The 26,408-nt window shown below is 45.5% G+C and overlaps 1 protein-coding gene across 4 annotated transcripts; it reads left to right on the top strand.

Moving 5' to 3' along the window:
• Nucleotides 1–11,935: 11,935 nt before the first annotated feature.
• Nucleotides 11,936–25,131, top strand: LOC139576391 (F-box only protein 21-like). 4 transcript variants are annotated; one of them, XM_071402486.1, is made up of 13 exons: nucleotides 11,936–12,191; nucleotides 14,391–14,526; nucleotides 14,818–14,912; nucleotides 15,236–15,357; nucleotides 17,313–17,459; nucleotides 17,756–17,892; nucleotides 22,087–22,223; nucleotides 22,449–22,628; nucleotides 22,745–22,759; nucleotides 22,855–22,987; nucleotides 23,295–23,485; nucleotides 23,774–23,931; nucleotides 24,440–25,131. In XM_071402486.1, the coding sequence occupies exons 1-13, from the start codon at nucleotides 11,965–11,967 to the stop codon at nucleotides 24,715–24,717; spliced, it is 1,956 nt and encodes a 651-aa protein (XP_071258587.1). In that variant the 5' UTR covers nucleotides 11,936–11,964; the 3' UTR covers nucleotides 24,718–25,131. The 4 variants fall into 4 exon arrangements, with proteins under 4 accessions (XP_071258587.1, XP_071258585.1, XP_071258588.1 ...); XM_071402484.1 differs by having other exon boundaries at nucleotides 14,803–14,912; XM_071402487.1 differs by lacking the exon at nucleotides 22,745–22,759.
• The last annotated feature ends 1,277 nt before the right edge of the window (nucleotides 25,132–26,408 follow it).

Raw genomic sequence — 26,408 nt, 5'->3', positions numbered from 1 at the left:
CTCATCGACGTGGCTGTAGTGGAGCAGGTCGAGTGCTTCAAGATCCTTGGTGTCCACATCACCAACAAACTAACATGGTCCAGGCGCAACAAGACAGTCGTGAAGAGCGCATGACAAAACCTATTCCCACTAGGGAAGACTGAAAAGATTTGGCATGGGTCGTCAGATCCTCAAAAAGTTCTGCAGCTGCACCATCGAGAGCATCCGGACTGGTTTTATCACTGCCTGGTATGGCAACTGCTCGGCCTCCGACCGCAAGGCACTACAGAGGGTAGTGCGTATGGCCCAGTAAATGACTGAGGCCAAGCTTCCTGCCGTCCAGGACCTCTACACCAGGCAGTGTCAGAATCCCCTAAAAATTGTCAAAGACTCCAGCCACCCAAGTCATTGATTGTTCTCTCTGCTACTGCATGGCAAGTGGTACCGGAGCGCCAAGTCTAGGTCCAAGAGGCTTCTAAACAGCTTTTACCCCCAAGCCATAAGACTCCTTAACAGCTAATCAAATGGCCACCCCGACAATTTGAATTGCCCCCCCCCAATGCTGCTGCTTCTCTCTGTTTATTATCTATGCATAGTCACTTTAATAACCTACATGTGCATATTACCTCGACTAACCGGTGCCCCCGCACATTGACTCTGTACCGGTACCCGCTGTACATAGCCTCGCTATTGTTATTTTACTGCTGCTCTTTAATTATTTGTTACTTTTATTTCTTATTTTTTACTTATCTATTTAAAAAAAATACTTTGCAGGTATTTTTCTTAAAACTGCATTGTTGGTTAAGGGCTTGTAAGTAAGCATTTCACTGTTGCATTCGGCGCATGTGCCAACTTTTTTAAAAATTTGATTTGTAAGTGAATTTGTCCCAATTCTTTTTGTCCCCTAAAATTGGGGGGCTACGTACAAAAAGTGCTGTTATTTCTAAACGGTTCACCCTCAAATTAAAGCTGACAGTCTACACTTTATCCTTCAAATCCAAAATGCTGGAGTACAGAGCCAAAACAACACAAAAATTGTCACTGTCACAATACTTTTGGAGCTCACTGTATGTCACTCACTGACAGTCCCTCAAATGTCCCATTGAGAGTTTGGGACTAAAAGGTTCTATCTGCAAAAGATGATTCTGAGATAATTGGCTTTAAAATTCTGAACCCTCATTGGTTTAAATGGGGTCAGTGATTTTTATTTAGAGTACTATGCTTGATACTCAAGTATATTTGAGCAATTACATTTACTTTTGATACTTAAGTATATTTAAAAGCAAATACTTTTAGACTTTTACTCAAGTAGTGTTTCACTGGGTGAAAAAGCAACAGATACCATTAATAAGAAGGGGCTAGAAGTCTTTTATATGGTGAGCTACCGAGTTCTACCGAATTATTCCTGCTGCCATGGATATGCCTGGGACAATGCTGGGGCAAAAGGCCCAAAAAACTATACAGACAATGCCTTCATTAAACAACACTGTTTCACAAGGCATCAGTGACATGGCAGGAGATGTTTTGAAACAATTACTGCCTCACATACAAGCCAGTGAATTTTATGCTTTACAGCTGGATGGGCCTGGCACAGCTCCTGGTATATGTCCGTTACTTTTATGGGGGTCAATTAAGGAAGACATCCTCTTCTGCAAACCACTGGAAACTAGGACAACAGGAGATTATATTTTTAAAGTACTGGACGGCTTTGTGACATCAAATGGACTTTGGTGGTCAAGATGTGTTTGTTGGTATCTATACTGATGGCGTAAAAGCCATGACAGGGAGACGTAGTGGAGTGGTAACGCGTGTGCAAGCAGTTGCTCCTGATGCCACTTCAGTACACTGCAGCATCCCCCGAGAGGCTCTTGCTGCCAAGGGAATGCCTGACAGCTTGAAAGACGTTTTGGACACTACAGTGAAAATTGTTAACTTTGTTAAAGCAAGGCCCCTGAACTCTTGTGTATTTTCTGCACTATGCACTGATATGGGCAGCGACCATGTAACTCTTTTACAACATACAGAATTGTGCTGGTTATCAAGGGGCAAAGTATTGACAAGTTTTTTTAAATTGAGAGACGAGCTTAAAGTTTTCTTTACTGACCATCATTTTCACTTGTCTGACCGCTTGCATGATGACGAGTTTCTCACACGACTCGACTATCTGGGTGATGTTTATCTCGCCTGAATGATCTGAATCTAGGATTACAGGGACTCTCTGCAAATATATTTAATGTGCTGGACAAAATTGAGGCTATGATTAAGAAGTTGGAGCTCTTCTCTGTCTGCATTAACAAGGACAGCACATAGGTCTTTCCATCATTGTATGATTTTTTGTGTGCAAATTAACTCAAGCTTATGGACAATGTCAAATGTGATATAGCAAAGCACCTGAGTGAGTTGGGTGCGCAATTACGCAGGTACTTTCCCGAAACGGATGACACAAATAACTGGATACATTATCCCTTTCATGCCCTGACTCCAGTCCACTTACCGATATCGGAACAAGAGAGCCTCCTTGAAATTGCAACAAGCGGTTCTGTGAAAATTGAATTTAATCAGAAGCCACAGCCAGATTTCTGGATTGGGCTGCACTCAGAGTATCCTGCCTTGGCAAATCACGCTGTTATACACTGATGCCCTTTGCAATCACGTACCTATGTGAGAGTGGATTCTGGCCCTCACTAGCATGAAAACTAAATACAGGCACAGACTGTGTGTGGAAAATGATTTGATACTGAGACTCTCTCCAATACAACCCAACATTGCAGAGTTATGTGCATCCTTTCAAGCACACCCTTCTCCCTTCTGTGAGGAGTTATTCACAATTTTCGATTAACATATAAGGTTTTATATGTAAGATGGTTAAATGAAGAGCAAAATTATTGATTTTAATTATTATATTATTTGTGCCCTGCTCCTTTAATATCTCTTTGTCACTTCCCACGAGCCGGTGTAACGATGTGCGCTGAGAGTCGGGAAAGAACTTCAGGGAGTGAGTGTGTTAATAAATAAACACAACATAATACAAAATAAGAAATACGGACAACGCACAGACATGACACAGAAACAATAACGCCTGGGGAAGAAACCAAAGGGAGTGACATATATAGGGAAGGTAATCAGGGAAGTGATGGAGTCCAGGTGCTTGATGAGGCTCAGGTGTGGGTAACGATGGTGACAGGTGTGCGCCATCACGAACAGCCTGGTGACCTAGAGGCCAAAGAGGGAGCACACATGTCAGCCAGATTGTGACAAAAACTCACACTCATTCTTATATTTAATTAATGTATTGTATAGTGTGTGTGTGGCAGGCTTACAATGATGGCAAAATAAAACATTTGAGAGTGTGCTGACCCTGGTGTTAGAGGGGGTACGCAGCTGGAGGTTGAATGTTTGAAGGGGTACGGGACAATAAAAAGTTTGGGAACCACTGGTCTAAATTTTTTTAAATCCTTTAACCAGTCTCCTCCCCTTCATCTACAATGGTTGAAGTGAATTTAACAAGTGACATCAATAAGGGATCATAACTTTCACCTGGATTCACCTGGTCAGTCTATATCATGGAAAGAACAGGTGTCCTTAATGTTTTGTACACTCAGTGTATGTCAGTAAATTGGTAAATTAGTCAAGCCAGCTATCTAAACGTATAGTAACCATGGCCAAATTACCGACTGGGCTAGCAGGGCACGGATTTTGTTAGTCACTCTCACTCATATGCATTTGTAAAGTATTCAGACCCCTTGACTTTTTCCAAATGTTGTTACATTACAGCCTTATTATAAAATGTGTTCAAAAATTGTTTTCCTTCAACAATCTACACACAATACCACAGACAGTTTGAATCACAGATGTTTATTGACAAAACAGCGGGCAGGCAAACCACAGGTCAAGGGGTGGTAGAGGTCAGTAATCCAGGGCAGAGTCAGTAAGGTACAGAATGGCAGGCAGGCTCAGGGTCAGGGCAGGCAGAGGTCAGTTACCCAGGGCAGATTCAGAAAGGTACAGAATGGCAGGCAGAATGGTCAAAACCGGGCGGAGAAAAGCACAAGACAGGGTGTGACCCATAATGACAAATATTTACAAATTTATAACAAATAAAAAACAGAAGTACTTTATTTACATAAGTATTCAGACCCTTTGCTACGAGACTCGAAATTGAGCTCAGGTGCATCCTGTTTCCATTGATCATCCTTGAGATGTTTCTACAACTTGATTGAAGTCCACCTGTGTTAAATTCAATTGATTGGACATGATTTGGTAAGACACATAACTGTCTATATAAGGTCCCAAAGTTGACAGTGCATGTCAGAGCAAAAACCAAGCCATTAGGTCGAAGGAAATGTCCGTAGAGCTCCGAAATAATAATGGCGCCGGGGGAGGGCTGCCGTTTTACGAGCTCCTAACCAACTGTGCTGTTTTGTTTGTTTTGTAAGTCATTTTGTAGATAATGTTACTGCTACCATCTCGTATGACCGAAAAGAGCTTCTGGACATCAGAACAGCGATTACTTACCTCGAACTGGACGAAGATTTTTTCTTTAATGAGTCCGACACGAAGGATATACTGCTTTGTCGAGACAAGGCCCAAATTCCTGTCATCAGCGTGAAGAAAAGACACTTGGACCGAGACTTGGATGAACAATGACACGGATAATATAGAGGTGGCTGTCTTCTCAGGGTTTCGGGAGGACAGAGCAGTTACGTCTGGTAAGATGAGGGGTGGGAGTGTGTGTCTATTTGTCAATAACTGCTGGTGAGCGATGTCAAATATTAAAGAAGTCTCGAGGTATTGCTCGCCCGAGGTAGAATACCTCATGATAAGCTGTAGACCACACTATCTACCAAAACAGTTCTCATCTATATTATTCTTAGCTGTCTATTTACCACCACAAACCGAACATGGCACTAAGACCGCACTCAACGAGCTGTATAAGGCCATAAGCAAACAAGAAAATGCTCATCCAGAAGCGTCCCTCCTAGTGGTCAGGGCCTTTAATGCAGTCAAACTTAAATCCGTTTAAGCTCATTTCTACCAGCGTGTCCTATGTGCAACCAGAGGGAAAAAACTCTAGACTACCTTTACTCCACACACAGAGACACATACAAAGCTCTCCCTCACCCACCATTTGGCAAATCTGACCATAATTCTATGCTCCTGATTCCTGCTTACAAGCAAACCTAAAGCAGGTATTACCAGTGACCCACTCAATACGGAAATGGTCAGATGACGCGGATGCTACGCTACAGGACTGTTTTGCTAGCACAGACTGGAATGTGTTCCGAGATTCATCCAATGGCATTGAGGAGTATACCACCTCAGTCACCGGCTTTATCAATAAGTGCATCGGCGACGTCGTCCCCAGCGCGACCGTACATACATTTCCAAACCAGAAGCCATGGATTACAGGCAATGTCCGCACTGAGCTAAAGGCTAGAGCAGCCGCTTTCAAGTAGCGGGACACTAATTCGGATGCTTATAAGAAATCCCGCTATGCCCTCAGACGAACCATTAAACAGGCAAAGCATCAATACAGGACTAAGATTGAATCCTACTACAGCGGCTCTGACGCTCGTCGGATGTAGCAGGGATTGAAAACTAGTACGGACTACAACGGGAAATCCAGCTGCGAGCTGCCCAGTGACCCGAGCCTACCAGACGAGCTAAATGCCTTTTATGCTCGCTTCGAGGCAAGCAACACTGAAGCATGCATGAGAGGACCAGCTGTTCCGGATGACTCTGTGTGATCACGCTCTTTGTAGCCGATGTGAGAAAGACCTTTAAACAGGTCAACATTCACAAAGCCGCGGGGCCAGGTGGATTACCAGGACGTCTACTCAAAGCATGCAAGGACCAACTGGCATGTGTCTTCACGGACATTTTCAACCTCTTTCTGGCCGAGTCTGTAATACCTACATGTTTCAAACAGATCACCATAATCCCTGTGCCCAAGAAAGCTGTCACATCCTGATTTTTTTCACCTGTCTTTGTGCTTGTCTCCACCCCCCTCCAGGTGTTGCCCATCTTCCCCATTATCCCCAGTGTACTTATACCTGTGTTCTCTGTTTGTCTGTTGCCAGTTCGTTTTGTTTCGTCAAGCCTACCAGCGTTTTCCCGGTGCTCCTGTCTTTCTCTTGTTCCTGTTTTCTAGCTTTCCCAGGTTATGACCATTCTGCCTGACCTGACCCTGAGCCTGCCTGCCGTTCTATACCTTTCAGACTTTGCTCTGGACTACTGACCTCTGCTTGCCCTTGACCTGTCCTTTGCCTGCCCCCTGTTTCTGTATAAACTTTTGTTACTTCAAAACTGTCTGCCTCTGGGTCTTCTCCTGAGCTTTGATAGTATGAACTGGCCATGATGGACACAGCAGACTCGGACCAGCTCCCAAGGAACCACCATTAGGCACAAGGAGTTGCTTCTTGGTCTTATGGAAGGGTTCCAGACATGACCGCACGTTGAACACATTGCTGGAGCAATTCAGTGGGTTGTCTGTCAGGCAGCCTACCACGACGGTAACCTCACAGCCCCTTAGTAACCCAGCTGTTAGCAGCACGGTGTCCCCGGCCACCCCGGTTTTCCAATAACCCCACTTACCCTCCCCCGAAACGCTTCGCTGGAGAGTCGGCAACCAGTCGGGCGTTTCTCGCGCAGTGTTCTCTCATCATCGAGCTGCAGCCCTCCTCCTTCCCCTTGGACCGCTCGAAGATATTGTACCTCATCACGCTGATATCCGGAAGGGCTCTCACCTGGGCTATGGCCATGTCGAGACAACAGTCGGCCGTATGCTTTAGTCTGGAGGAGTTTGTGGCGGAGGTGAAGAAGGTTTTTGATTCTCCATTGTCCGGGAGAGAGGCTGCCCGGAAGTTACTCCAGCTTTGGCTCCCGCAGTGTAGCAGACTATGCGGTGGATTTACACGCGTTGGCAGCTGAGAGTGACTGGAACCCGGAATCGCTGTTTGATACATTCCTGCACGGATTATCGGAGGAAGTTAAGAACGAATTAGCAGTCCGGGAACTACCGACAGATCTTGACTCACTCATTACCTTGACCATCTGGATCGATGGGTGGCTACGGGAATGTAGGAAGGAGAGTAGGTCCGACTCCACTCGCCTGCCAAAGGATTCCATCTCGCCTCCGAGGCATCCCGGAAGTCCCCGAAGTCTCAGTTGCCGAGAGGACCCGAGGTTACCCGAGTTCCACCGAGTGTCTCCGAAGTCTGATGATTCACCTCTTCCCGAGCAGATGCAACTAGGCAGAGCTAGGCTGTCCCCAGCCGAACGTCTACACCAGCTTCACACGAAGAGTTGTCTGTATTGTGGCACTACTGGTCAATTCGTGTCCTCCTGTCCACTAAAAGACCAGGCTCACCAGTAGGGGTGAGTACTCTGGTGGGCCATACGGATAACCTTTCCTCTCCCCTTACTTGCATCCCTTTCCATGCCATCCTGCTGTGGGGGAACCAGTCGAAATCTCTCCGGGTTCTCATCGACTCTGGGGCCAATGAGAATTTTTTGGGCGCCACCCTGGCCGCCGAGCTGTTCCAATTTATGCTAATTCAGTCTCCTAAGGTTCCCGTAGTATTGGGATTCTTTTGGCTCCAGCGACACAATCCCCTCATAGACTGGACTGCTGGTGCCATCATGGGCTGGACGTCTCCGCGTTCGTCGCCGCCTCCATGGTCTGTGTGCAGAACAAGACTCCTCTGCAAGCTCCGGGTGGTTTTCTTCAACCACTGCCTGTCCCTCATGGTCCCTGGTCCCACATATCCCTGGACTTCGTAACGGGTCTTCCCCCATCTGATGGCAACACCACCATCCTAACAGTAGTGGACCGGTTTTCCAAAGCCGCCCACTTCATTCCTCTCCCCAAGCTACCCTCTGCCAAAAAGACGGCCCAGAGCATGGTGCAGTACGTCTTCCGGATCCATGGACTCCCGGTGGACATAGTCTCCGCCCGGGGTCCTCAGTTCTCGCCCCGGTTCTGGAAGGTGTTCTGCACACTCATTGGGTCGTTGGCCAGCCTGTCCTACGGGTTGCACCATCAGTACAACGGCCATTCGGAATGAGCCAATCAAGACCCGGAGACGACTCTTCACTGCCTCATCTCCGCCAACCCCACCACCTGGAGCAAGGAACTCGTGTGGGTTGAATACACCCGCAACACCCTCCCCTACTCTGCCACTAGGCTCCCGCCTTTCAAGTGTTCCCTGGGTTATCAGCCCCCGCTCTTCCCAGAGCAAGAGGAAGAGGTCGGCAAACCCTCTGCCCAGATGTTTGTCCACCGGGGATTCCAGTACCTGGTTGACTGGGAGGGTTATGGCCCAGAGGAGAGGTGCTGGGTCCCCACGAGGTCCAGGCCTCGTCGCTGAGTTACAACGCCGGCACCCCGGTCAACCAGGTATGCGCCCAGGTAGGACGCCAGGTGGCGCCCCGCCCCCAAACTTTTTATTCTCATTTCGATACCAAACCCACCACTGGTGTTCGTGGCCAAAGAGCTCTATTTTCATGTCATCTGACCAAAGCACCGGTTCCAATCCAAATGCCAATGCCATTTAGTAAACTCCAGGTGTTTACATTTGTTGGATGACATGAAAATAGATCTCATTGGACGTGCACTCCCCTACCTTCTTGAGAGAAAAAAAAGTATTAGTTGTTAAAAAAAATGTTTTTCTATTTGTCGATCTATTTCTAATCTATTTGTATTAGTATAAAATTTTATTATTTCCACTTTTTTTTAAGCATACAATATGGTAGCTCACTATGTGAATTGTTTATTTTATACAGTCATTATTGCTAATCTTTAGCAATAATTTAGGACTGCACTGTATACACAAAACATTAAGAACACCTGCTCTTTACATGATATACACTGACCAGGTGAATTCAGGAGGAAGCTATGATCCCTTATTGATGTCAGTTGTTAAATACACTTCAATCAGTGTAGATGAAGGGGAGGAGACAGGTTGAAGAAGCATTTTTAAGCCTTGAGACAATTGAGACATGGATTGTGTATGTGTGCCACTCAGAGAGGGAATGGGCAATATAGAAGATTTAAATGCCTTTGAACGGTATATGGTAGTAGGTGCCAGGCGCACCGGTTTGTGTCAAGAACTGCAATGCTGCTGGGTTTTTCGCACTCAATTGTTTCTTGTGTGTATCAAGAGTGGTCCACCACCCAAAGGACATCAAGCCAACTTGACACAACTGTGTGTAGCACTGAAGTCAATATGGGCCAGCATCCCTGCGGAACGCTTTCGACACCTTGTAGTGTCCATGCCCTGATGAATTGGGGTTGTTCTGAGGGCAAAAAGGGGAGGGGGTGCTACTAAATCTTAGGAAGGTGTTCCTAATGTTAGGTATACTCAGTGTATGTAGAGTGTTTGTGTGTGTGTGTGTGTGTGTGTGTGTGTGTGTGTGTGTGTGTGTGTGTGTGTGTGTGTGTGTGTGTGTGTGTGTGTGTGTGTGTGTGTGTGTGTGTGTGTGTGTGTGTGTGTGTGTGTGTGTGTGTGTGTGCGCACCCAGCGTGCGTGTGTGTTTTACCTGGTAGTAGTATCTGTAGCGTGATGAGAAGTCCAGATGCCCAAAGCTTCAGACTATTCATGATCAGAGCAGATTCATCAGGTCACTTTGTACTTCAGACCCTACATCCCTCTCTCTGACATCAAATGTCACACATTTTCATGACCGAGACTACTCTTCAGGTAACCACTGGTTATCTGAAACACATTGTGGTGGAGTATGACTGCTGAAAACATCCAATGTTAACTCATACATGTAGGACTAGGCTATTGTGAGCTAAGAGATACGTCTTTGCACGATACTGTTTGTGTCTGAAGTGCTGTTGTTACTATGTACTGTGTGTGTACTCCTGCCACTACTAACACTTTTCTACATTCCTTGGTAACTGAGGTAATGTGAGCTATGTTTGTGTTTTAACTTTCAGGTTTACAGTCTTGTGATGTGCAGGAAGACTGGGATCAAATTCAGTGCTTGTCACTTTTGCACAATTGTATTGAGTTTGTTGGATTCCTAACATGAACCATACCATATTCATACATCAAATCAAATAAATAAATAAAATGTCCAATGCGCTGAATACAACAGGTGTACAGTTGAAGTCAGAAGTTTACATACACCTTAGCCAAATACATTTAAATTCAGTTTGTCACAATTCCTGACATTTAATCCTAGTAAAAAAAAAACTGTCTTAGGTCAGTTAGGATCACCACTTTATTTTAAGAATGTGAAATGCCAGAATAATAGTAAAGAATGATTTATTTCAGCTTTTGTTTCTTTCATTACATTCCCAGTGGGTCAGAAGTTTACACGCACTCAATTAGTACTTGGTAGCATTTAAATGTAAAATGTTTAACTTGGGTCAAACGTTTCGGGTAGCCTTCCACAAGCTTCCCACAATAAGTTGGATGAATTTTGTCCCATTCCTCCTGACAGAGCTGGTGTAACTGAGTCAGGTTTGTAGGCCTTGCTCGCACATGCTTTTTCAGTTCTTCCCACAAATTTTCCATAGGATTGAGGTCAAGGCTTTGTGATGGCCACTCCAATACCTTGACATTGTTGAGCCATTTTGCCACAACTTTGGAAGTATGCTTGGGGTCATTGTTCATTTGGAAGACCCATTTGCGACCAAGCTTTATCTTCCTGACTGAGGTCTTGAAATGTTGCTTCAATATATCTACATAATTTTCCACCCTCATGATGCTATCTATTTTGTGAAGTGCACCAGCCCCTCCTGCAGCAAAGCACCCCCACAACATGATGCTGCCACCCCCGTGCTTCACGGTTGGGATGGTGTTCTTCGGCTTGCAAGCATCCCCCTTTTTCCTCCAAACATAACGATGGTCATTATGTTCAAACAGTTCTATTTTTTTGTTTCATCAGACCAGAGGACATTTCTCCAAAAAGTATGATCTTTGTCCCCATGTGCAGTTGCAAACCATAATCTAGCTTTTTATGGCGGTTTTGGAGAGGTGGTTTCTTCCTTTCCGAGCGGCCTTTCAGGTTATATCGATATAGGACACATTTAACTGTGGATATAGATACTTTTGTACCTGTTTCCTCCAGCATCTTCACAAGGTCCTTTGCTGTTGTTCTGGGATTGATTTACACTTTTCGACCAAAGTATGTTCATCTCTAGGAGACAGAACGCATCTCCTTCCTGAGCAGTATGACGGCTGCGTGGTCCCATGGTGTTTATACTTGTGTACTATTGTTTGTACAGATGAACGTGGTACCTTCAGGCGTTTGAAAATTGCTCCCAAAGATGAACCAGACTTGTGGTCTACAATTTTTTCTGAGGTCTTGGCTGATTTCTTTTGATTTTCCCATGATGTCAAGCAACAAGGCACTGAGTTTGAAGGTAGGCCTTGAAATACATCCACAGGTACCCCTCCAATTGACTCAAATGATGTCAATAAGCCTATCAGACGCTTCTAAAGCCATGACATAATTTTCTGGAATTTTCCAAGGTGTTTAAAAGCACAGTCAATTTAGTGCATGTACACTTCTGACCCACTGGAATTGTGATACAGTGAATTATAAGTGAAATAATGCGTCTGTAAACAATTGTTGGAAAAATTACTTGTTTCATGCACAAAGTAGATGTCCTAACCGACTTGCCAAAACTATAGTTTGTTGACAAGACATTTCTGCAGTGGTTGAAAAACGAGTTTTAATGACTCCAACCTGTAAACTTCCGACTTCAACTGTAGATGTTACCGTAACATACAAGCCTTTAACCAACTACTAATCACTACTGTATACAGCATGTACTTGTCCTGCTACTAACAACATGTATTTTATTTTATAAAATACTAATTTACTGTATAATATAAATATATTACCAAATTAGTTTTTTTTTATTCAGTCATTCCACTCCCCTCGGTTTTGGGTTATCTCGAAGTTCAGCCCCCTGCGCCAGAAAGGGGCGTGGCTTGTACAATGAGGTAATCGGAGTAAACAGTAAAGATGGCGACGTATGGAGCAGGAGGACAGGGGTACTCCGGCCTGAACGGGATGGTTTCCGAGACAGAACACAAAATAATGACAGACCTACCGGCCGAGTTACTCGAGTACATCTTATGCTTCCCTGTCCTCAAGCATGTCGACATTTGCAACGTTTCCTGCAGCTGCAAGCGGTTACACGACGTTTGCCATGGCAGAGGGAAGGTCTGGGGACACCAGTACAAACTCAGGTGAACTGACATTAGCTTGCTTGCATAATCCCACTAGCTAGCTAGAGACGTAGCTATCTAATGCTAGATGGCATCTACATCGCAGTTGCGCCTCTAAAATACGAAATTATAGCAGTACAGTCAGCACATATCCGTCATAGCGAGCTACTGTCGCAAGGGAGCTGTCAAACGGCCGTTGACATTCTGCTGATGCACCAAATTCGACATAACGCAAAGTAACGTTAATAGCTAGCTAGCTAACGTTATGTATCCAGCCTAGCTAGGTAGCTACCATGTCCAGGGTTTATATAAGAAGCTACTAAAATATCTAGGTCACAATTAACCATTTCACAATTTCACATAATCGTGCCTCTGAGGACAGGACATTAAAGTTGTGTGACCTTGAATGCTTGGAAATTGTGATTGAGGTCTTGTGCAGTTCTTGCCAAAAATCAGTTGGCTTGCTGGTAGTTTTGTTTCTCTGACTGAGTCCCCTGTATGGTTAAAGTTATGGCAAACCACTGCTGATTTTGAATCTATTGGAATAATTATTTGTAAGCCAGCCACATGTTACTACATAGTAATTAGGCCTTACAGAAATGTTTAATGTCATTATGTACCATGCAAGTGATGGGCTGATAGTAAACTCATCAAAAAAAGAAATGTCCTCTCACTGTTAACTGCGTTTATTTTCAGCAAACTTAAGATGTGTAAATATTTGTATGGACATAAACAGATTCTACAAATGAGACAAACTGAACAAGTTCCACAGACATGTGACTAACAGAAATGGAATAATGTGTCCTTGAACAAATGGGGGGGTCAAAATCAAAAGTAACAGTCAGTATCTGGTGTGGCTGCACCAGATTTGCCAGTTCTTGCTGTGAGTGTTACCCCACTCTTCCACCAAGGCACCTGCAAGTTCCCGGACATTTCTGGAGGAAATGGCCCTAGTCCTTACCCTCCGATCCAACAGGTCCCAGACGTGCTCAATGGGATTGAGATACGGGCTCTTTGCTGGCCATGGCAGAACACTGACATTCCTGTCTTGCAGGAAATCACGCACAGAACAAACAGTATGGCTGGTGGCATTGTCATGCTAGAGGGTCATGTCAGGATGAGCCTGCAGGAAGGGTACCACATGAGGGAGGAGGATGTCTTCCCAGTAACGCACAGCGTTGAGATTGCCTGCAATGACAACAAGCTCAGTCCGATGATGCTGTGACACACCGTCCCAGATTATGACGGACCCTCCACCTCCAAATCGATCCCTCTCCAGAGTACAGGCCTCAGTGTAACGCTCATTCCTTCGACGATAAACGCAAATCCGACCATCACCCCTGGTGAGATAAAACCGCGACTCGTCAGTGAAGAGCACTTTTTGCCAGTCCTGTCTGGTCCAGCGACGGTGGGTTTGTGCCCATAGGTGACGTTGTTGCCGGTGATGTCTGGTGAGGACTTGCCTTACAACAGGCCTACAAGCCCTCAGTCCAGCCTCTCTCAGCCTATTGTGGACAGTCTGACCACTGATGGAGGGATTGTGCGTTCCTGGTGTAACTTGGGCAGTTGTTGTTGCCATTCTGTACCTGTCCCGAAGATGTGATGTTCAGATGTACCGATCCTGTGCAGGTGTTGTTACACGTGGTCTGCTACTGCGAGGACAATCCGCTGTCCGTCCTGTCTCCCTGTAGTACTGTCTTAGGGGTCTCACAGTACGGACATTGCAATTATTGCCCTGGCCACATCTGCAGTCCTCATGCCTCCTTGCAGCATGCCTAAGGCACGTTCACGCAGATGAGCAGGGACCCTGGGCATCTTTCTTTTGGTGTTTTTCAGAGTCAGTAGAAAGGCCTCTTTAGTATCCTAAGTTTTCATAACTGTGACCTTAATTGCCTACCGTCTGTAAGCTGTTAGTGTCTTAACGACCGTTCCAAAGGTGCATGTTCATTAATTGTTTATGGTTCATTGAACAAGCATGGGAAACAGTGTTTAAACCCTTTACATTGAAGATCTGTGAAGTTGTTTGGATTTTTACGAATTATCTTTGAAAGACAGGGTCCTGAAAAAGGGACGTTTCTTTTTTTGCTGAGTTTATTTATGATTTTACACCCAACATACATTAGCCTACTACTTGTTCACTGAACTCAACTCCCTACTAATCTGACACATACAATGAAATTCACTGTATCTGACTGCAATCTCTTTCCCTACACTCCCCAGATGGCCAAGATTGCAGAAGCATTACCGCCAGAATGAGTGTTGCGATTGGCTGAAAGAATACAGAACGCGACACACTGTTGGTCTACAAATACGACGAACAGTTGTATCCATCTCAAAGAGATTCTTCACGGAAGTTGTAAGTAATGACATTCGCAGTAAGCTGTCATGGTTATTGTCATTCTAACTTAGCCAGGCTAGTTTGTGGAGACTGAAGTAGTGTTACTAACATTGTATGAACTTGTAAAGGAGTTGGTGACAGTTGTCTCTTGGCCATACTAATCCACCACATCATGGTGTCTGTGATTTAGCTGCTGTACGCAACTGCGCACGTGATCATGCGTTTTTGTGTGTGTGTGTGTATGTGTGAGGTTGGCTGGCCTGGTTAGCACTAACCCAGAGATCTGTAACACAGCCTTGCGTTGGCCAGGTGCTGGGGGACAGCTTTGCTGAGATTGAGTCCCTCGGGGCCCCTGAGCACTTCTGTGAAGACGAGCTGCTCTCCATACTGAACTCAGATAGGAGGTAAGAGCCATGTCTACACTCCAGTCCAGCACAAAAATCTATCTTTGGTCATTGGTTCTGTTTTATGTGTTAATGCTCCCTGGAGCTTTGTTTTATGTGCATTGTTACAATCTTTTTTTCTCCATCTCTTCTCGCCCTCTCTTGCCTTCTCCATCACTCTCTCTCCCTATTTATCTCTCTCTCATTTTCACCTTGCTTGCCCTCTCACCTTTTTCTTTCTCTCCTTCTCACTCTCTCCTTCTCTTTCTTGTGCCTTCTGTCTCTTTCTTTCTTGTGCCTTATCTCTTTCCATTCCTCTTCTCTCTCTCATCCCACCCCCATAGGAAAAGCCTGACACTGAAGTACTATGCAAAGAAAATCCTTTATTTCCTTCGCCAGCAGAACATTCTAAGGAGTTTAAAGATGTTTCTCGAGCAGCCTGCAGAGCAGCAGTCAGCACTAGAGGGTGAGTCATGGATATGGTGTACTTACTGTAGTACATGTGGAGTGGGCCTATTCATACACTGCATTTACAGTGGGGAGAACAAGTATTTGATACACTGCCGATTTTGAAGGTTTTCCTACTTACAAAGCATGTAGAGGTCTGTAATTTTTATCATAGGTACACTTCAACTGTGAGAGACGGAATCTAAAACAAAAATCCAGAAAATCACATTGTATGATTTTTAAGTAATTAAATTGCATTTTATTGCGTGACATAAGTATTTGATCACCTACCAACCAGTAAGAATTCCGGCTCTCACAGACCTGTTAGTTTTTCTTTTAGAAGCCCTCCTGTTCTCCACTCATTACCTGTATTAACTGCACCTGTTTGAACTTGTTACCTGTATAAAAGACACCTGTACACACACTCAAACAGACTCCAATCTCTCCACAATGGCCAAGACCAGAGAGCTGTGTAAGGACATCAGGGATAAAATTGTAGACCTGCACAAGGCTGGGATGGGCTACAGGACAATAGGCAAGCAGCTTGGTGAGAAGGCAACAACTGTTGGCGCAATTATTAGAAAATGGAAGATGTTCAAGATGACGGTCAATCACCCTCGGTCTGGGGCTCCATGCAAGATCTCACCTCGTGGGGCATCAATGATCATAAGGAAGGTAAAAATCAGCCCAGAACTACACGGCAGGACCTGGTCAATGACCTGAAGAGAGCTGGGACCACAGTCTCAAAGAAAACCATTAGTAACACATTACGCCGTCATGGATTAAAATACTGCAGCGCACGCAAGGTCCCCCTGCTCAAGCCAGCGCATGTCCAGGCCCGTCTGAAGTTTGCCAATGACCATCTGGATGATCCAGAGGAGGAATGGGAGAAGGTCATGTGGTCTGATGAGACAAAAATAGAGCTTTTTGGTCTAAACTCCACTCGCCGTGTTTGGAGGAAGAAGAAGGTTGAGTACAACCCCAAGAACACCCTCCCAACCGTGAAGCATGGAGGTGGAAACATAATTCTTTGGGGATGCTTTTCTGCAAAGGGGACAGGACGACTGCACCGTATTGAGGGGAGGATGGATGGGGCCATGTATCGCGAGATCTTGGCCAAAAACCTCCTTCCCTCAGTAAGAGCATTGAAGATGGGTCGTGGCTGGATCTTCCAGCATGACAACGACCCGAAACACACAGCCAGGGCAACTAAGGAGTGGCTCCGTAAGAAGCATCTCAAGGTCCTGGAGTGGCCTAGCCAGTCTCCAGACCTGAACCCAATAGAAAATCTTTGGAGGGAGCTGAACGTCCGTATTGCCCACCGACAGCCCCGAAACCTGAAGGATCTGGAGAAGGTATGTATGGAGGAGTGGGCCAAAATCCCTGCTGCAGTGTGTGCAAACCTGGTCAATAACTACAGGAAACGTATGATCTTTGTAATTGCAAACAAAGGTTTCTGTACCAAATATTAAGTTCTGCTTTTCTGATGTATCAAATACTTATGTCATGCAATAAAATGCAAATTAATTACTTAAAAATCATACAATGTGATTTTCTGGATTTTTGTTTTAGATTCCGTCTCTCACAGTTGAAGTGTACCTATGATAAAAATTACAGACCTCTACATGCTTTGTAAGTAGGAAAACCTTCAAAATCGGCAGTGTATCAAATACTTGTTCTCCCCACTGTATATGTATCATACTCTCATGACTTGTATTCAGTGTAGGCCTAAATTAAGTAAGGCAGACAGCTGAACATGGGCCTAGCCAAACATTTAATAAAAAATAATGGGTGTTTGGAGAGAAAAAAAACAATGGCCGTTTTTCCCTCCATTGTGGTTTTTGAAGTCCTATGATTGCACCACTGTTTGCATTAAAATCCATAGAGAGAGAGTGTTAATAACAAAGCCATAAAGAAATGTAGTGTATAACCATGTGTTTTTACAGTCCTCTATTGTCTCCTCTCCTACTGTAGGAGCTGTGCTGGTGGACCAGTATTGTAACCCCCTGGCAGATGTGTCGTTGGACGGTATATCCTCCCAACTGGAGGAGATCACTGACAAGGTCAAGAAGATGCTGCGGATGAAGAATTCCTCTCATCCAAGCCTGAGGGTCACACAAGGTTGGTCTGAGCTGGAGAGAAACACATGTTGGAATGTTCTGTTTGTCTCTCAGGAATTAATACAAAGAGCTAATACAAAGTCAGGCATTGTCAGACCTCAAAAGTAGTCTAATGTTGATGTTTTAGTGCATTTCCACGTCGACAAATTTTGATTTTGGAGTTAACTATCAAAGTTCACTTATCTAACTTAGGAGCTTGTGAGTGTATTACATTGTACCATTGGTTTTGACCTTAGTACATTCTCAGCACCGTTCTTTGCTAATACTTAACGATGTGATCCTTTGTGTTCTGTCTAGGTGACTGCTTTGCTGTGGAGGACTTTGAGCTCGAGAGACAGGTGGTGGTTGCCCTCAATGCTGTTTTGTACGAGCAGCTTCAGTACAAGGGCAACGAGTGTGATTACTACAATCCTCTCAACTCTTACATACACCAGGTAGGTGCTCTCATCGAGAGGCTATAGAGGTATTGGATGGTGATTTACATTCCAGAGCGACTTACAGTTAGTGCATTCATCTTAAGATAGCCAGGTGGGACAACCCCATATCACAGTTATAGCAAGTAAATTCTTCCTCGATGAAGTGTCTATCAGCAAAGCCAGAGCTAGTAAGGGGGGAAATAGTTAAGTACGAGTGTTAGTTTACTAAAGGCTTCTTTTTTGGGTGGGGGTGCGAGGGAGGGTTCTGTGGGAGTATTGAAGATACTCTTTGAAGAGGTAGGGTTTCAGATGTTTTCAGTCCTAGCTTCAGGGGGATGTTGGTTCCACCATTATCGTGCCAGGACAGAGAAGAGTTTGGACTGGGCTGAGCGGGAGCTGCCCTCTCGTTGGGGTGTTGAGGGCCAAGAGATCAGAGGTGGCAGAACAGAATACTTGGGTTGGGGTGTAGGATTAGAGCCTGAAGGTAGGGAGGGGAAGTTCATTTTGCTGCTCCGTAGGCAGGCACTATGGTCTAGTAGTGGATGCGAGCTTCGATTGGAAACCAGTGCAGTGTGCGCAGGAGTGGGGTGACATGGGAGAATTTAGGAAAGTTGACACCAGACGGTGCTGCAGCGTTCTGGATTAGTTGCAGGGGTTTGATGGCACAAGCGTGGAGCCCAACCAACAGCAAATTGCAGTAGTCCAGACGGGATGTGACAAGTGCCTGGATTAGGACCTGCGCCGCTTCCTGTGTGAGGTAGGGTTGTAGAATAGTGGTCACCAACCTTTTTTAAATTTGTTTACTTTTTACCCCTTTTTCTCCCCAATTTCGTGATATCCAATTGGTAGTTAGTCTTGTCCCATCGCTGCGACTTCCGTACGGACTCGGGAGAGGTGAGCGTCGAGAGCCATGCGTCCTCCCCGAAACACGACCCAGCCAAGCCGCACTGCTTCTTGACACACTGCTTGCTTAAGCCGGAAGCCAACCGCACCAATGTGTCGGAGGAAACACCGTACAACTGGCGACCGTGTCAGCGTGCATGCGCACAGGAGTCGCTAGAGCGTGATGGGACAAGGACATCCCGGCCGGCCAAACCCTCCCCTAACCCGGACGACACTGGGCCAATTCTACGTCGCCTCTTGGGTCTCCCAGTCGTGGCTGGCTGCGGCACAGCCCGGGATCAAACCCGGATCTGTAGTGACGCCCCAAGCACTGCAGTGCCTTCGACCGCTGCGCCACTCGGGAGTCCCCCGGTCATCAATCAGTCCCCTGGTCAAGATACTTTTGCAGTCAAAAAGCAAGCTGAGATCTCAGAATACGAAAAAACACGAAAAAAAGGGGCGCAAACCTTTAGGTCTTTATTGTTGGCTTTTCTACAGAAATGTTTGGTGATCGACTAGGAATGCCTTGAAGATCGACCAGTCGATCGCACAGTTGGTGACCACTGTTATGGAGCATGAACCTGCAGGAGTGAGTCACTGCTTTGATGTTTGTAGATGGACAACAGGGTGTTGTCCATGGTCACACCAAGGTTTTTTGCACTCTGGGAGGGGGACACCATGGAGTTGTCAACCATGATAGAGGTCTTGAAGCAGGCAGACCTTCCCCGTGAGGAAGAGTAGCTCTGTCTTGTTGAGTTTGAGGTGGTGGACTGACATCCAAGCTGAAATATCTGCCAGGCACACAGAGATGCATGTCGCCACCTGGGTGTCAGAAGGGGGAAAGGAGAAAAGTAATTGAGTGTCATCCGCATAGCAATGATGGGAGAGACCATGTGAGGATATGACGGAGCCGAGTAACTTGGTGTATAGGGAGAAGAGGATAGTGCCTAGAACCGAGCCCTGGGGGACACCAGTAATGAGAGTACGTGGTGCAGACACAGATCCTCTCCACGTCACCTGGTAGAAGCGGCCTGCCAGGTAGGATTCATGTGTACAGAGCCTGAGACGCCCGGCGCTGAGAAGGTGGAGAGGAGGATCTGATGGTTCAGTGTCAAAGGCAGCATATAGATTTAGGAGGATGAGAACAGAGGAAAGAGAGTCAACTTTGGAAGTGCAGAGAGCCTCCGTAACACAGAGAAAAGCAGTCACGGTTGAGTGACCCATATTAAAGCCTGACTGGTTAGGGTCAAGAACATAATTCTGAGAGAGATAGCGAGGGAGTTAGTCAGAGACAGAATGCTCAAATGTTTTGGAAAGAAAATAAAGAAGGGATACCGGTCAGAGGGGTCAAGTGTTGGTTTCTCGTGGAGGGGAGAGCCTCAGGACATTTTGAAGTCAAAGGGTCGGGGACAGTGGTCGGGAATGGGAGAAGTTCTCCAGAGATGTTCTGGAGAAGGGGATGGGGTTGAGCGGGCAGGTTGTTGGGCGGCCAGACCTCACTGGAGAACTCGTTTCATCTAGAGAGAGAGGGGAAGTCAAGGCGTAGGGTAGTTCTTTGTGAGTGGGACCAGGGGACTCAATAGGCTGAGTGAATGAGGAGCGGATGTCATCACCCTTCATTTCAAAGTGGTTGACAAAGTAATCCGCATAGGAGGGAGAGGCTGGAGGATTAAGGAGGGAGGACAAGGTGGAAAATAGTTTCTTAGGGTTAGAGGCAGAAACTTGACAATTAGAGTGATAGAAAGTGGCTTTTGCAATGGATACAGAGGAAGAGAAGGCAGAAAGGAGTGAAAGGATGATAGGTTCTCCGGAACTTTAGTTTTCCTCCATATTTGCACCGCTGCCCTGTTCTGTAAGCTCGCAATGAGTCACTCAGCCACGGAGTAGGAGGAGAGGGCTGAGCCAGCCAGAAGGAAATGGGATAGTGCGAGTCATAGGATGCGGAAAGGGAGGATAGTAGAATCGAAGAGGCTGAATCAGGAGACAGTAAGGAGAAGGATTTAGCAGAAGGGAGTGATTATAGGATAGAAGAGGAGACTGAGAGCGAAGATGGCTACAGCGCATGTGGGTAGGGGCTGAGTGGCTAGGGTTGGAGGAGAGGGAGACAAAAGGAAACAAAGTAGTAATCAGGGACCTGGAGTGGGGTTGCTGTGAGATTAGTAGGCAAACAGCCTTTAGTAAAGATTAGGTCAAGCGTTTTGCCTGCCTTGTGAGTGGGAGGAGATTGGGAGAGGGTGAGGGGAAAGAAAGGAGGGAGGTTGAAGTCACCCAGTACGAAGACCGGTGAGACATCATCAAGAAATTAGCTTATCAAGGTGTCAAGCTCATTGAGGAACTCTCTAAGGGCATCTGGTGGGTGATAGATGACGACAAAGTTAAGCTTGAGTGAACAAGTGACAGTGACAGCATGGAATTCAAATGAGGAGATGGACAGGGTAGTGAGGGAGAAAAGAGAATCTCCACTTAGGAGAAATGAGCAGCCCTGTGCCAACACCGCGACGACTAGATTCTCTCGGACTATGAGAGAAAACATAGTCAGATGAAGCGAGAGCAGCTGGAAAAGCAGTGTTCTCTGGGATGATCCATGTCCCCGCCAGGGCAAAAAAAGTCTAGGGACTGAAGGGCAGCATAGGCTGAGATGAACTCGGTGTTCTTGACCGAGATGAACTCGGCGTTCTTGACCGAGATGAACTCGGCGTTCTTGACTGCAGATCGGCAGTTCCAAACGCTGCCGGAGTCCAGGAATTCCACTGGGTTGTGCATGCAGGGTACACTAAATTAGAAGGATTGCAGACAAGGGGCAGGGAGCGTCTGTAAAACCTACACAGAGATGAGCGAACTGGGATAGAAAAAAGTGCATAGTTGCCAAAGCTACAAAAGAGCAAAATGAGATCATCTGAAAATAACTAGGTAAGATACTCCTGGTTGATGTGTCAACAATCATCTGCAAATTATGAGCAGTCAGCAGTGCTAAGTAGGCTACTGGGAAGACAGGCAGCACTTAAAGTAGATGGCCTTAGCTAGCAAGAAGACAGTACTAGACAACAACAGATTAAGACAAAAATTATACTTATCAGTCCTAGAGATACAAGGAGTCCTCCAGCTAGAGCTATAGATGTTATCCTCGGCCTGTAAGCGTCTCAGAGTAGGAGTGCTGAACTTCCTAGATCAGCACTCCTACTTTGAGTCTTTTTGAATATGGGCCCTTTATTATTTAAATATAGTGAAAGTCTATTGATACTGTTATCCTCACCTTTTAATGGACAAAGTGGCTCTTTGAACTCTAAGTGGCTCTTCCTTACAGTCCCATGTCTTCTATTCCTTACCTAGGTGTTGCTCCGCCGGACAGGCATTCCCATCAGCCTGTCTGTCCTGTACATGACCCTGGCCAGGAAACTGGGGGTTCAGCTGGAGCCCGTAAACTTCCCCAATCACTTCCTGCTTCGCTGGTGCCAGCATCAAAGAGGGTAAGGGCCAGAGTGTGAGAGGAAGTGAACGTAAGGCATATACTTGAATGATCAGCCTTTAGTTCAGAACTAGTTCATGATTGGGTGAAATGCAGCATTGCTCTCCCAAAACTCTCCCAAAATGTCAATATACCCAATGTAGCATCGTCTGCGTTGCATACAAAAAATTTCCTCAAAGTAACTTATTTTTTACTTGTATTGATAAAGCTACACATCTCATTCCAGGAGTGGGGACATCTATGACTTTGTGTACATTGACGCTTTCGGTAAAGGCAAGCAGCTGACGGCTAAGGAGTGTGAGTACCTCATCGGTCACCAGGTGACTGCAGACTACTACAGTGCCATCAGTACCACAGAAGTGCTGCTAAGGATGGTGGGGAATCTGCTCAACATCGGCAAGCGAGGGTAAGAGTTGTGGACTTAGGGATGTGATTTTTCTTCAACTAATCAATAACTTTTCTGACATCTTCTATCTGTACATCCAAAATCTTATTTTTCCTTATTTTCTATGTTGTCCTCAGGATCTCATCCTTGAGGTAATGTTAGAGTTGGTCAAAAATAAATTCCTACACTCAACTGTCGCTGCTCTGGTATGAAATAACATTGTGTATCACTGTGCTGTGTCATGCAGGGAAGGCAATGAAAAATCCTACCAGCTGCTGAGAGACTCTCTGGATCTCTACCTCACCATCAACCCAGACAATGTTCAATACCTTCTACTACAGGCCAGACTCTACTTCCACCTGGGCATCTGGCCTGAGAAGGTTAGCATGATTTCTCAAGATGGCACATCATGAACCCAAGTACATGGAATTGGACCATATGCCTTTACCCTGGCTTTGATCATGTTCAAAGAGGCAGCACATTTAGAGTTTATTTTATTTTATTTGGAAATCCATTTTTGTAAGAAACAATTTGTCTTCTGTCATTTGGCTATTGGTCTGCTTCTCTAACCTCCAGGACTAGCTGCCTCTACTTTCTTACTACGGTACAGAGCAGAGGACGAGCTTTCCCTAACTGATAATGACTGGTGTCTGCTTGATGTCTCACCCCTCTCCCTGCCTCCTCCAGGTCCTAGACATCCTGCAGCACATCCAGGCGTTGGACCCGTCCCAGCATGGGGCGGTAGGCTACCTGGTGCAGCACACCCTGGAGCATATCCAGCACAAGAAGCACCCGGTGGAGCCAGAGGTGAAGAGACGCAGCGCCCCCGAGCACGTAGAAGTGCAGTACAGTGTAGGCCTGATCATGAAACACAAGAGGTGCGTCTAAGTTCTGACCAGGCAGTCAGTCACTCTATCCACTTCCTTTATTATTTTGGTCTTCTTTCCATCTGTCCATACTCCACTACCCCTTATTGATAAATGCAGACACTCTAAAAAAAAATATATATTTACTACATTCCCATGAGTTTAAGTTAGTATTGCCCTGTAGTGTGACTCGGATGTTTTGTATTGATAAAGCCCATGTGTTACACTGTACACCATCTCTCTCTGACACTGAGTGGCTGCCCCCCCCCCCCCCCTCCCCTCCCCTCCCCTCATTACCAGGTCTGGCTATAACTGTGTGATATACGGCTGGGACCCCAAGTGCACCATGAGCCAGGAGTGGATCACCACAATGAGGGTCCACCAGCTGTCCAGCGGGGCCAACCAGCCATTCTACAACGTCTTAGTGCAGGACGGTACCTGTCGATACGCTGCCCAGGGTACGTCTCTTCTAGACACACTAACATACATTCTCAATGTGTCAGGGCAATGGTAGTTAGTTAAGAAGGCGCTCTAAGATGTAAGAAACTTGACAAATGTAGTACTTGAAATGCTTATTGAAGAGTTATACATGCTGGATGAGTAGAATACCTATCTGCTAAGGTGTAAGCCTATATGTTTTTGCATTAACACACAGAATATGCAGCTGTCTTGTACAGCAGTGGTTCCCAAACTTTTTCGGTTACTCTTCCAACAACTAAATTTTGCTCTGCGCTGAGTACCCCTGAAGTACCTCCTCATGTACATTTAACAGTAGGCCTATGGTCTTATGAGACTTCTCAAGTACCCCCTGTGGATAGACCAAGTACCCCCGGGGTCCTAGTACCCCTGTTTGGGAACTACTGTTGTACAGTAACTTGCCTCCACTCAGTTTAAGATTTGATGTCACATGATACGATACTTAGTTTTCTTTAAAGTATCTTTCTGCCTCTTTCTCCCATCTCCCAGAAAACCTGGAGCCTCATTCCGCTCCTCTGGAGATCGCCCATCCGGAGGTGGGCCGCTATTTCTCAGAGTTCCATGACAGCCACTACGTTGCCAACGAGGAGTTGCAGACACGCTACCCGGAGGACATGGCAGAGACCCTGGGCACCGTACGGGACCTCTACCACAGACTGACGCCCTCCTCAGGGCAGGCCTCAGGGCAACAGGAGAGCCCTAAAGGCCCCGGGGGCTCCTCCCAGGACCAGAAGAGCCAGGAGAACCAGGAAGCCATGCCCATGTAGCTTAGCGTCCACTACTTCTCGGCCCTTTCCAAAACAACCCCTAGCCCCTACCACCTAGGCACTTGTGTAGATCTGAAAGGATTGGATGGGTATAAACAATGTCAGAATTACAACTAGCCTATCATAGGGCATAGTGGAGCTACTACTAGACCCTACAGCAGGGATAGATTCAGCCGCGAGCCGGTTTTTTATTTTTATTTTTTTTCTTCTAGAGTGGATGGTCGGGGAGCCGGAACATAATTACAAATAATTTGTAAACTGCAAATTGACCGCAAGAAGCCCAAACAGATATAATATTTGTCTAAAACATAATCATTTCAAACCCTTTCTTACATTTATATACGATCATATGTCTCTCTTATGTGTGGGAATACTTGTGAACTTATTTCCCAAATTAAAATCACTTGGAGCTGATTTCCTGGTGTTTTTACAGTTTTGTATGTCCAATGAAAATGCAAAAAAAGATACATAAATAAATATATATTTGGTTGCTCAGAAGGTTTTAATTGGGGGGCCAAATAAAACCACCTGCGGGCCAAATTTGGTGGGCCACCAGTTGGTGAACCCTGGGCTAGGGGTTGTTTCTAGATGGGAAGCCCCCTCTCTTCCCCATCCAATTCCTTTACTTGACAACGTCCTGTCCAGAACCATCAGGGCCCCTGTTCACAAACTATCTCAGAGTAGCGAGTGCTGATCTAGGATCAGCTCATACCTGCCAGTATAATTGTATTCACTATTATCTAAAATGCTAAACTGATCCTAGATCATCACTCCTAGTCTAAAGCGATTTATGAATGAGTGCCCTGGAATGCTTCAGTACCTGGATCATGTGCTGTACCACCGATTGCCAACCAACGCCAATAAAAGCCAAAACCCCTTTTCTCTCTCCACCTTCAAGAAGATATACCAAGCTTGTCTCCTTTACTCTCGCTCTCCATCTCAATCTACTGTCTTCACCTTCCGTCAAGTTCTTCCCAGAGCTGACCCCTAGGCCATCACCCGCTCTCTTTTACCTCCACATGAAACACTATCAAAATGAACGTTACAGTATGAAACCATGTGAAAATTAACATTACTGTTACAATATCTCTTTCCATCTTCACATTACATTATAATAATGATTCATGCACTTACGAAAGGATGACTTTCGAATTTCTAGAACATGTTATACATTTTTTTTCTGTATATTTACAAGTAAAACATTGTAGGACTTTTAAGGGCTCACAGATGTGTTGAGCTGTGTAAAAAGAAAACCACTAGAACTACAATGACTTGAAACCGTAGTGGTGAGACTGGATGAAATGAAAGGAAAAAATAAAATGTTTCAAGGTTTATTTTGGTCTTCTACTATGTTATTTACAACAAACTGTTGTATTGTCTCTTCAAGAGCATGCTAAAGAATATACATTATAGTAGCCTGTGTATTTATTTTACAAAATAACGTTCTGATGAAATGCTAATTGTGCTGCAGTTGCTATTAATGACTGTTGGTTCATGTTCTAAATGTATGTATGTTCCAAATTTCTTTAAGGACAATTAATTGAATTCATTCTGCATTCACTTATGGAGAAATGTGTATCAAACTTGTTCAGGACCTTGGTAATCCCAGAAGTAAAATCTATTGGTCAACTACACGCAGAATCTGCCCACGGGAGATTAGGACTTTGGGGATAACAGCAAAGCATCCCTCC

This window comes from Salvelinus alpinus, chromosome 5, assembly GCF_045679555.1.
Source record: "Salvelinus alpinus chromosome 5, SLU_Salpinus.1, whole genome shotgun sequence".
NCBI classification, from domain to species: Eukaryota; Metazoa; Chordata; class Actinopteri; order Salmoniformes; family Salmonidae; genus Salvelinus; species Salvelinus alpinus.
The sequence above is the reverse complement of the archived record's forward strand: the minus strand, read 5'-3'. Positions and strand labels throughout refer to the sequence as shown.

Coding starts and splice junctions, on each gene's coding strand:
- LOC139576391 (XM_071402484.1), top strand. CDS start 11,965: ATGGCGACGTATGGAGCAGGAGGACAGGGGTACTCCGGCCTGAACGGG. Junction 12,192..14,390: donor GGACACCAGTACAAACTCAG/GTGAACTGACAT, acceptor TACACTCCCCAG/ATGGCCAAGATTGCAGAAGC. Junction 17,460..17,755: donor AAGCCTGAGGGTCACACAAG/GTTGGTCTGAGC, acceptor TGTTCTGTCTAG/GTGACTGCTTTGCTGTGGAG.